At 42.3% G+C, this 12,688-nt stretch overlaps 1 protein-coding gene across 2 annotated transcripts in view; it reads left to right on the forward strand.

Annotated features, from left to right (window-relative positions):
* The window catches only part of RPAP2 (RNA polymerase II associated protein 2), a 51,997-nt gene extending 45,688 nt beyond the window's left edge, over positions 1-6,309 (forward strand). Inside the window, exon 12 of one of the 2 annotated variants that reach the window (XM_072128778.1) lies at positions 5,907-6,280. In XM_072128778.1, coding sequence (XP_071984879.1) covers positions 5,907-6,066 — 160 coding nt within the window. In that variant the 3' untranslated portion in view covers positions 6,067-6,280. Of the gene's footprint in view, positions 1-5,906 lie in introns of both variants that reach the window. The other variant, XM_072128779.1, reaches the window with a different exon arrangement.
* The last annotated feature ends 6,379 nt before the right edge of the window (positions 6,310-12,688 follow it).

Here is a 12,688-nt window from a genome sequence, read left to right on the forward strand (position 1 = left end):
CTCCAATGGTACAGACCTAACCACACTGAGATCTCGCTCTCCCAGGACTTCCTCTCTACTTCTCTCATCCCTTTCTTCTGTCAAAATGTTTTGCGAACACAAATTTCTTCCAGGCCAGACGTTTAATTTTTATTTTTTGCACAGGTGTAATACATAAGTGTTTCCCAATACGCTGACTATGAGACGCTAAGGTGACAGTCCTATCCTCGCTGTTCAGTTTGCAGCCCTGTACTTCAGCATTGGGGGTTATGGAATGGAAAAAGCATCCATTCAAGCCTAATATGTAGACACAAGGCTTTTCTTTTGAATATTTTAAACAATCTGCTGCAATCTTACATCTTTAATCAGATGCACGGCGCAGCCTCTGCCTTTTATTCCGACTACTAGTCAAAATAGAGGATTTTTTTTACTGAAAAACAGAGAATCCACAGTTCGCTTGGTAATTTAGAAAATCCATTCATAATCCATAATGCATTCAATAGAAAATTTCTTGGGAAGCCTCTGTTTGTAATGGCAGCTATAATACGTGGCTCCTGAGATGTCTCTGGGTTCAGTGTTACAGCCCAATACAACACTGTAAAGATCTGTTATATGGTCATGTACATGCAGCCTTAAAGGGGTTTTCCCACCAAACAAGTTAGGCCATATCTTGTGGACAGGGCATATCTTTCTGATCGATGTGGTTCTCAGTGATGATCACAGATGGATCACAAGAAGGAGGGGTCCGATGGGGTCCAGGTACCGCTCCCCGAGATTAATGGAGCAGATGGGCGCGCATGACCGTTCTGCTCCATTCATCTCTATGGAGCGGGTGGCCACTCCATTAAACTCAGGGGAGTGTCAAGGGTTCCGTTTCATGGGAAAACCCCTTTAAGACACCAATTCTCTACAAATCAAAGAGTCATGGAAAATCATAAAATTACAATCTAAAACATTCCCAGTATGAAGAGGAACATTTCTACCAAGCAACAGGCAGAAATATAACACTCAACAGTGCTATAAATAATAGTGTGTGTGTTTAAGACACGGATGTCTTAAAGAAAATCTACCATCAAAATCCATCATTATGAACCAGGGACACTTTCTCATAGATTATCATGCTTAACTTTGATGGTAAATTTCCTTTAAGCACCCCATGGTTGCTGGCTCTGAAAGAGTTAAGCAGAGCAGCTTGGTCTGATCAGACCCAATAAATCTCTGCCCCAGACATTTGCCCCCATAGAGGGTGGTTTTTCCTTGTAACTGGGGCTGCTATAAATGGCCAGATACAGTGGAAAACTTGTAAAAGAAAAAAAACTGTAGAAATGTCCCCCTTAGGTGTCTACACTATAATAATAATAAAAAAAAAATAAAAAATTGACATAGTCGCCTTGTGTGCCCGAGACTATACATATTACATATCAATGAGACCATCACACACTATGGAATTCGTGTATAATGGTTAGTACGTTCATTTGAACATTTTAAAAAATATATACTATACATTACAAAAAGGTCCTTCTAACATTTTTTTTTTTACTTATAGATCCATAGATCCAGGTGCTGTGATTGTGGTAATATTCTTAAATTGGTTATCCATGGCCTCCTTAATTCTAAATCAACTTCTAAAATTATGATTATGAGCCTGAAAGGCTCGTGTGTGTGTGTGTGGGGGGGGGGGGGGTTACCAGAGTCTCTCCATGCTCCAGCTTCAACAGATGTCTCCCCCTCCTGCTCCCTTAGCACTCCCCCCTTTCTCTGCCTGCTATAAAAAGGGGGTAAGTTCTCCTTGCACACTAAGACCCCTTTCGCACAAACCTATGCTCCCTGGGTGAACATAAGGCCAGCCGTAGAAGGAAAGGGAGGTAAGCGCTCCTCAGCCCTCCCCTCTCCATAGGGAGCCACGTCTTGCCATACGTATGACAAAAGACAGAGACTTTTTTTTAAGGCTGGTCAGAAAGGGGTTAAAGGTTTGGGACACTTAAAGCAGCTACAAGTTGTCATGGACCATTGATTTATGGTCCTAAATCGCTTTATATTACAGTCTGTCCCATACTTAAGAACACCCGACTTACAAACGACCCCTAGTTACAAACGGACCTCTGGATTTTGGTAATTTACTGTACTTTAGTCCTAGGCTACAATAAACATCTATAACAGTTATAAATGATGTCTGCAATGAAGATTTAGTGTTAATCCTGGTTCTTATGGCAACCCAACATTTTTAAAATACAATTGTGACAGAGACCTGGGGCTACAATTATAAAGTATACAGTTCCGACTTGCATACATATTCAACTTAAGAACAAACCTACAGACCCTATCTTGTATGTAACCCGGGGACTGCCTGTATTTATCTTTTGGTCCATTATTTAGCGGCGTGTAGAATTTATCCCCAGCTTCATGGGGTCTGTGCAATAACTTCATCAAAGATGTGGGGGAATTGAAATAATACACCACAGGTCCAACAAGTTATGTAGTTAGTTTAGTGGTCCAGATAAGCCTGACCGGTTCTCTTCAAAGAATACAGCCCCTCTATCTTTTCTTTTTTTTTTCTTTTTCTTTATTGGTGTATATGTTATGTAAAAGTATATACTCAAGTATATATGGTATGTTTCCAAATCTGTATATCTGTACATTGCTGTACAATCTGTAAATTGTCTCCACCACTCACCCAGTGATAAAATGCAAAGTTGTGATTCCTTCTCTGTGGTTATTGATCCATCACTTCCCAGGAGTTGTGTCTATTCATATTTCATGTGCCCAGCGGCTGCGGCTGAAGTTAATGAAAAAATCATTTCTGGGAGAATCACGTTAGCTGAAATCTTGTCCTAGAACTAAATGTGAGGTCAGTTTATTTTTGCTGCAGTGATAGATTGAAGTTGTGCACAACCAGATTTCTTTCCTAAAGCTTTCATCTTTTTTCATATTTTCTCTATAATTGTAAAAGGCAGCCTGTCACATGTATGCAATGGCGGATCTTCATATAGGCGGTAAGACCCAACCTTATATGAAGATCTGCCTTAAAAAAAAAATAAATAAATAATGGAGCATCCGGCTAGGCATGACCGTTCTGCTCCATTCATCTCTATGGAGCCATCTCTCCTGAATCACTGTCAGATGAATGGAGAAGAACGGTCATGCGCGGCCGTCTGCTCCATTAATCTCCGGGAACAACGAGGGGTCCGTCAGAGGTACCTGGGACCCCATTGGTCCCCTCATTCTCGCGATCCTGTGGACAGGGTCTAACTTGTTTTGTGGGAAAAACCCTTTAATGGGGTGGGGGGAATCTCTGCTGTGGACACCTATGTAAAGGGGGGCATCAGTGGTGGAAATTTCATTAAAGGGGCCATCTGCTGTGGACATTTTTCCATTTTTTTTTGGGGGGGGGGGTAAAATTAGGAGCCTCGGCGTATATGTGAGTATTTACAGTATGAGGGGCAGCCAGCCAGGGGCAGCATCCACATCTCCTACACTGTCTGGGAGACCTTGTCAAGACGGCAGTCGGGGCAGAGGGCTTCATGCAGTTCGAGAATGTGATGCTTTCGTAAATAGATTGGTTATAAGAGCACGTTTGAATTAAATTCATCATTAAGTAACTTTTATGAACAGTACAAGATTAAGGATATAGAGTAGCCCTTAAAGAGAACATACCACCACGATTCTACCTATAAAGGTAGATCGGGTGGTAGGTGGATGTAAGGATAGCTCTTTTTAGAGCTAATCCTCACGTCCCCGCTAACTTTTGGTACACTTTATTGAGCTAATATGTAAATTTCGTTATGTGGCTACTGGGGCGTTGAGTAGCCGAGCACGAGGCTACACAGCGCGGCTTCTCCACGCCCCAGTAGCCACATTACTCCTCCTACCCTGTTGCGTGCGGCCCTCGTCCGACAAGCCGGCTACTGCGCCTGCGCCGTAGCTCCGGCCGCTGAGCTGGTGCTGCTCAGCCGCCGGCCTGCGTTCTGCGCATGCGCAGAACGCCATCATGACGGACGAGCAGCACCAGCTCAGAGTTAGCGGGGACGTGAGGATTAGCTCCAAAAAGAGCTATCCTTACATCCACCTACCACCCGATCTACCTTTTATAGGTAGATTCGTGGTGGTAGGTTCCCTTTAAGTCCTGCCCAGACGGCAGGCTTCGTGGAGGAGGAGGGTCAAAGAGGATACTGGGGCGTGCACGCCCCAGTAGCCTCTTTAGAAAATCTGCATATTAGGGAAATAAAAGTTATAAAAAGATTGCGGGGACATGAGGATTAGCCCTTTTAAAAGGGCTATCCTCACGTCCAATAGATGTACCTACCTCCCGATCTACCTTTTATATGAAAAAGTCATGCTTGATGTTAAAGGAGCTGCCTTACAAGGTAGCTAAGAGCCAATGTTTTCCTTATCTCGTCTTGGAAAACGTATTTGTATATTTCCCAGAATCCCCCTGTGGAGCATTAATGACTGTAAGTCTCCACACTCCTGCAGAGATGGCCTTTAATGGCAAAGCCTCCATTTAAGAACATTTACTTACCTGTCTGACGGAGTTCACCCGAAGTGCATTATCCAACGATCATGCACTGTGCCGTGATTCTCTAAGATTGTGCGCCCGATATCCTGCATGTGTCGCTCCCCACTCAGGTCCAACAGAGTTCACATTCTTCCTGGTACATGTAAGTGCATTGTCTTGCAACACAATTTGAGAGTTAAATCCTGCACTTAGTTCAAATCAGTCGGATCATGCGATTTCTGCGGCATGGAAGTCGGCGCTGCTGCGCCAAAAACCGTGCAACACAATCCCAGCACAGACACCTGTTAAATACCTGTCAAAGAGGCCCAAATCCCGAAAAAGGTGCAAAGTCGGACGCAAGTGCATTTGTTACTCTTAATAAATAAATCCCAATGAGTCTTATTATTTCCATGATCTTTGTTAAAGAAGCACCCCAGTAAAAATAATAGCACTGCCCATTTTTACAACTTAGACAGTCATGGACATATCAGTGAACTTCACATATGTGGCTGACATAAGGGCCACAAACAAGGGACATCAAATATGTTTGCAACCAGTGAAATACACACAATACATCTGCATCTAGATGGAATTACACTGTTCTCCAAGTAGGCAAGGAGGGTACTGTCACCTGCTGCCTATTTGTTACTGCAGAGAACAGCAATAGAGAAGTCTATACATCAAGATGTTGATGGATTAGAGTGTAAAGGCAGCAGCAGTGTAGATAAATGAATGCTCTGTTGGAGAACACAACAGGTGAGTTTTAACATATATTCTGATTATGTTGCTGTGTAAGGAAGCGGAAGGAAATCTACCATTAAAAACATGATAAATCATCGGCACTTACTCATAGATCCAGGCACCGTGACTGTGGTAATCTTTCTATATTTTTCATCCATGGCCTCCTACTTTCTAACGTCAACTTTTAAAACTATTATTATGAGCCTGAAGGGCTCCTGGGGGGTTACACGAGTCCCTCAGTGCTGTAGCTTCAAAGGCTTTAGTCTTACCCACCCCCCTGCTCTCCCAGCACTCCCTCCTCTCTCTGCCTGACATGATCTCACTGCAGCAGAGGATGTTGCAGCACACAGAGGGAGGGGTAAAAGCTCCAGCATAGAAACAGCCTGTGAATTTATTGCATGGAGGGTCTCTGGTAACACGCCCAGAGCCAAACTGGCTCATTAGCAGATTTTTTGAAAGTTGATTTTCAAAGAAAGGAGGCCATGGATAACAAATATAAGAAGATTACCACAGTCACGGTGCCTGGATCTATGAGTAAGTGTCCCTGGTTTATCGTGCTGGATTTTAATGGTAGATTTCCTTTAACTGAAGCAATATTTAGAAACTCCATGCTACAAGGTTTTGTATATCCATCTATTTATGTCATCTATAAAATATCCATCTATGTATGTCATATTTGTCTCTCTTCTAGTCTATTACCCACAATGCCTCTTCACAAGGACTCTGAGCAGAATCCACTCTACACCCAGTTTGTATCCAAGCTCCTCGAGGAATTGCACTTCGAAAAGGAAGATCTGGAGAGCTTGAAAAGAAACTTTGCCAGCCATACATTGTCCTTGTCTTCTGTGTAGTTGGTTATTTTTTATTATCATAAAGTGAAATGAAACGATATTGTAAGCTGTCGGTTTACTTTTTGACCAAAAGTTCACCTGGTGTGTTTTTTATCAATCTTAAGTCGTCACACACAACACCCCCACCCATACATACTGGATGGGCAGGTAGGTTCAGCTGACATATCTTATACGTCCTATGTGTACGGCCATCTTCAGTAGACAGCAGGGTCTTGTATTAAGCGAAGGGGCTGCTGATTATCATCATTTTTGTGATGCGGCATTTGATTGATATTTCTGAATATTTGTCATTTTTACTTTTAGAAAATTAAATTCCCTGCAAATACATTTACGGGACCCCATGTGTAATCTTACTGTCAGGTTCAGGGTTTTAGCTGCTGTACGTCTGTAAGAAACCACAGCTCAGGGTAATCGCTTTAGGTGTAGGGTATAGTAACACATGGCAGCCCCCCGTGGTTAGCGCTGAACGGTGGTCCTATGTACATGTGTTGTTGAGAAGACTTGCCCTGCTCCGAACACTTTCCCGCAGACTTACTTCTAAGAAAACTTTCTACAATCAGAAGCACATACTATTTGTGAGAATAAATTGAGGCGTGCCAAGATTTATTCAGCTTTCTCTTGTATTTCTATGTGGTTAAGCCCTAAAGGGAAGGGTGCCATGCATAAAAGGCTTGTATGTGGTTAGGTAGGCACTGAGCCTGTGCCAAGACTACAGGAGGGTCTCAAGGTGTCGTCTACATTGACATATGTTTGATCGGTGCAGCTGCTGCAAAATGCTGTTTTTCTACCTAAAATACAAAGCGCACATCGTGATATAAGAATAGTATGTGATATGTGTAATCATAATCTGTTCAATTTACATTGGGGATTTATCTGCAATATCCATTTAGTGCACTTGGTCGGACGTGACCATATCGAACGTTAAACTCAACTTTATAAGGGCAGAGCTGTGACATTAGACTGCTGCCACACCACCTATCTCATCATTGGTACAGGCCACGGACAATCCCTACCGCTTACAGTTCAGCCCTATAAGATTGGCTGTTGTTTATAAGCATAAGTCTATCAGAGACTCGCCAGTACATCAGTGTACAATGGACAAACCATTATAAAGTCGAGACTTACAAAAAAAAGCACAAGCTAAAAAAGGCTGTAAATTAGGACCATGCTGAGTCCTGTGTCACAGTCTTACAACATGACAAAGATGGGATTCCTTGTATCATATCAATCTGTGATGCAAGGAATCCCTGCTTCTCTGCCCCGACATTGTAATCCATTTGTGTAAAAGAGACAGTATTGTGTAAAATGTATACAAGAACCCACTGACTTTGCCAGGAAAAGTTGATTATGTAATGTATTTAGGATATTTAGGATTCTCCATCGACAAATGATGTTGGGCATAATGAATTCTAATTGTCAATACTCTTAGCCTTGAGATAAGGTGCCAGTAGATTCTACCATCACCATAGATGGGGATTCTTTACTGTACGAGCAGTGAGACTATGGAACTCTCTGCCGCAGGAGGTTGTTATGGCGGACTCTATGTACATGATCAAGGGAGGCCTGGATGACTTTCTGGAGAGAAAAAAATATCACGGGTTATGGGGATAAAACATTTATTTAATTCTTAAAGGTTGAACTTGATGGACTTAGGCCTATTGCCAGCCTTATATACCGTTGGCCAACATCTATTTGAATGGCATACATGCTCCTCCAGGGATTATACCGGTAAGTAAGGAATATGCAAATAGGTTTTCCAAAATAGGAAAAAGATAACTATGACTCACTGTAAATAAGGCAGCTCCCTCTAGATCAGTGGTTCTCAACCTGTGGGTCGGGACCCCAGCGGGGGTCGAACGACCAAAACCGGGGGTCGCCTAAAGCCATCGGAGCCGAAATTTTACTGTGTTTTTACTGCGAGTTGCATGGTTTGGGGTCACCACAGCATGAGGAACTGTATTGCGGGGTCACAGCATTAGAAAGGTTGAGAACCACTGCTCTAGATCAATGTCTGACTTTCAAGAAGCCTAAGTGGGAAAATAGCTATTCATTATCAATCACTGGTGTTGGTTATTTTGAACGTCATCTCCCCTGTACCAAAAAGATTATATGTGCCTAATATTTTAAAGGGGTTCACATGTTAGGTGGGTTTGACTCTAAAATACATGCAGGTATCGATTTTAGCTACTTTCTGTAAACTACAGTAAACATGTCAGGGCATATAGTAGATTCATATACAGGGTTAATTAATTGTTTATGATGTGTATTATATGTTGTCGATATGCAGGGGTGGTAATTGTTACATTTATGGTGAATCCTGTTTAATGATGGATCCTGATTAGAAAACTTAGTGTTGAAGAGATAGAGGTAGGTTCAGCATATGGCTGTCATAAAACAGTCTATGAGTCACGATTTGCTTGCCAACTGGGAAAGTACACATTGGGGGCTCTTACAAGTTACTGCTCTGCTGCACAGCCTAATTGTATTGACCTGATTTGAGGGCACACCCTGAGCAGATACAACCAAGAACCAAGTTACCTGAACTATGCTTGGGGCACACCCTATCATCTAAATTAAGCCTTTATGTAAACTTGCTGGTCATCTGTGGGTGCATTAAAAAAAATAGATCTGTAACCAATGCAACATACAATATTTATGTCTTTATAAAGTGGAAGTTGAGAGAGTTTCGGGTTTCTATTTGTGACTCTTGTAGTAAAAATGTACCGTATTAGAAATAAAAATATTTAAACCTTCTTTATTACCCTTTGGGAGCAGCATTCAGTTATCATCTGTGATACTTAAAGTCAAAATAACGCATAAATTACTTGAAGGGGTGTTCTCATCTGAACATTTAGTTTAATCCATCCGCCATATGCACACATCTCTTCCATAGGAGGTTTTTGAATAAAATGTACCTGTGTGAAAATAATTTCCTATAAAGTTAATCATGTTGTCCCTTAGGAACGAGATTGTTGTCCTTGGATAGGACCACCCCTGCTGCAGTGATTGTACATAGTTTTTGGATGTGAAATGGCCAGTAGTTACTGCATGTCCCACAGCTGTCCTGTGGCAATGAACCCTGAATCCAGGTGGTCAGGAAGGGCCTCAACTGTGCATGTGTGACCCCCAATGCAGGCCCCACCCAAGCGCAGGGGTGGTTGTATCCAAGGACAACTATCCGTTTCTAAAGGACAACATGGTGAGTAGTTGATGGATAGTCACTTGAATACAGAGATGAATTACAATGCAACGAGTACGATTTTAAACCACAAACCACATAATATATAATGCTAAACTATAATACACTTTAAGTTTTCTCTCTACAATCTGTATTCAGTAGTTCATAACGAGAGTGTGAAAACAGGCTGTTAAAAATCATTTCAATGTTTTACAATTACATTTTCATTTAGTTTCATTTCACATTTACATTTTTCATCAGACCAGAGAAGCTTGTTGCTTGCAGGGATGTTCCTACCATGAGGCGAGTTCAGATTCTAACAGACAGCACCCCCGGCAGCACTGAACTGCTGGTTCAGTTTCATGGCATTTTTGCCATGATATGCTACATAAACACAATGAAATAATAGTAGTGCAAGCACACAGCATTACCTGCACTCTCTCACATGACATTCAGGTCCTGCTGCCTGGGAGGATATTACAAATACAGAAAGAACTTGCCATGATCACATGGCCTCCAGGAAAATGCATTGTACGTGCAGGAGAAGATTATAGCACTGCTCACTATGTGTATATGGGGAAAATGAGGAGGTGGGCTGCCTGTGGTTAGAGAGGGGGGCTAGTGTGAGGATAGAGGGAAAATGAGAAGGGGGATATAAAGGGCGGGCTTACTGTGAGGATGGGGGTGCTGATTATGAGGTATGGAACGCAAAATAGAAGGGGGTGATTGAGGCGAGGGGCCTGTAGCATCTTTCTATAGTTTACCTTTTATGTGTGTTCCTGTAGAGAGGCTTCTTACTGGCCATTTTACCGTAAAACTAGTATCGGTGAAGAACTGGAGCAATGGTTTGTAAGTTTCTCCATGGCAGGGGTGACACCAGGGCAGTACTGGCGGAACCGCTGTGTGGAACATGGTACCGTGACCTATTGCTTTAGCCAGAAGAAGCAGCTGGAATAATTACTTACTGAAACAATTGACTGTACCCAGTGGTGTAGCTAGAAGCTGATAGGCCCCAGTGCAAAGTCTGTGCCAGGCCCCGACTATAATATATGGTTTATAGTAATAGTCTTCTCATATGGGAAAGTGAAACCATAAGGCCCCCTAAACCTCTTGGGCCCAGGTGCGACCGCAACCTCTGCACCCCCTAAAGTTACGCCCCTGACTGTACCGATGTCTATATAATTACCTATGAAAATAGCACAGAAGGTTAAATTGCCTTAATCACTGCATCCCAGACGTATGTGGCGCAGGGATATCATTCTGCAGTCACGGCTTCAAGTGGGGTAGAGACAGAATGCCCTTCTAGGTTTTTTTGGGTTCGGCGAGACATGACAATTGTCCATAGAAAAAGTCCACGCTAGGTAGTAATGGCTATTCACTGAGACGCCAGCGCCTCCGGAAAGTCCTAGGACATCGATATTTGTGGTCTGGATATTTGTCAAAAATCGCTATGTTTTCAACAGGAAGTGAGAGCCCGAGTTACTAGACCAGTGTACACACTAAGAGTCAAAAAGACGGAGCCTATCTTTTGTATTTGTTTGGACTATATACACACATATACATATACACATATATACATCCCCTGTAATGCACTGAAGCTGAACAAATCTTCCATACATAAAATACACATCCCAGTAAATATAGCATGCACATGCTCCTCCAGATGTCTGCATTGCTGTGATATCTGCCATTATAGCCACAGGCAAAAAGCACTTACTTGGCTTGTTGCATTAGTTTGAGAAACCCATTTGTGAACAAAGCTGTGTGTTATAGAAAAATATCTGCACAGGAAACTTTCTACAATAGAGTAATAGATTGCAGGAGCACAAGTATAATAAATAATACTAGTAAAACATGAAGGGGGAGATTTATCAGAAGTGCTTGTGGTAAACCTGTTCCAGTTGCCTGTGGAAACCAATCAGAGTTCAGCTTTAATTTTATAAACAGCTGTAGGAAAATAAAAGCGCAGCCCTGATTTGTTGTGATTGGCAACTAAAAAAAGATATGCTCTCTTCACATAAATCTCCTCCGAAATGTCTATTGCAGCCTCCTTGCTTTCACTGTTTCCAAATAATCAGTGCGGTTAGTTTTGGCATCCAATATATCTATATAATTAGGCCCTGAAAAGTGAATGTTTATGAACTGGAGCTATTGGACTGGCACCACCCACCTGACTGTAGAAAGCCTAATTAGCATATTATGTGCCGGCACTGATTGCTCACTAAGATTCCACCTGCACTGGATTAAGAGGAGCTACACCTGTAAAACAATGAAACGAGTTGGAATTGGTGTAGGGTGTGAAAGGTACATGGCTAAGCCAACTGGCTGAGCACCAGCATTTAAAGAAGAAAATAAATAAAAAACATAACTCTAAGTTGGCAAGTGAAGGACACAAGGACTAAACTGGAGGGGGTCACCAAGAAAGACCAATGGAACTTCACCTAAGGCCTAGGTCATCAATTGTGCCTTCCAGTCCACTACAGATGGCCACACTGTTCAGGTCCTCGCTGTTGAGTATCCTTCCAAACACAGATTAAGAGCTGGACATAAGAACGGTCCGGGATGGATCCACCAAACATCCAAAATGCAAATTCTAAAACGTTTTCTTAATCTGACCGGAGCTCACAGTTCTTGAAATCTTCTATTCCAATGAATATGTATATAGGACTTCCTTCAGTCCATGAAGATATTTTCAGACTAAAGATTTCATTGGGAATAAGCCACTGTTCAGACACGAAACCGCTGCAGTTCTTTTTATTTTAGAGGAAATAAGTATGGACATAGCGTAGATGGTTTCAACAAATAAAAACTCTTTATTCCTGGTTCTACTCACACAAAATCTGATAAAAATGCGCATATAGTCAATCCACGCGGACACCAGACATCACCCTGTTGGGTATCCTACTGGGTTTTCTTTCCTCCTCCTACTTCTGCTATAGGCCAAGAGGACTTTTGGGGTCGCTCTCCCCTCGCTGTGGCTCATCTTGGCTACTTCTCTATCAAAGAATAAGGTTGGTGGCTAGGGAGCGTCTCTGTGTCCCTACTATTGAACTGGCACCTGTGTTCCCCATAGTTTGCTCCCACCCTTACGAGGGCAGCACCCAGAAAACTGACCCTTGCAAACACCTTCCTATGCATTTTGTCACAATGGTAACCAGCTATGACAGAAAGTGAGTTCCCTATTGGTTACTAGATAGGGATACCACCAATTCTGACTAAACTGGGCCACAGGGTTGCAGTAGTCTTCTTGTATTTGTTATCCATGGCCTCTTTTATTCTGTAGCTATTACACTACATCTGAAGGTACCCTAACTCTTCCTTGTAGAAAATTGTTACCTTTCTTAATTTCCTCAGGAGGTGAGATAGTGGGAGTCCATAACTTCACTAGCATTATGCAGAATTGTTCCTAGCCATGACCCTGGTAAAAAGATTGGTTAAATGGGT

The sequence above is a fragment of the Engystomops pustulosus genome, chromosome 10 (assembly GCF_040894005.1).
Source record: "Engystomops pustulosus chromosome 10, aEngPut4.maternal, whole genome shotgun sequence".
Taxonomy (NCBI): Eukaryota; Metazoa; Chordata; class Amphibia; order Anura; family Leptodactylidae; genus Engystomops; species Engystomops pustulosus.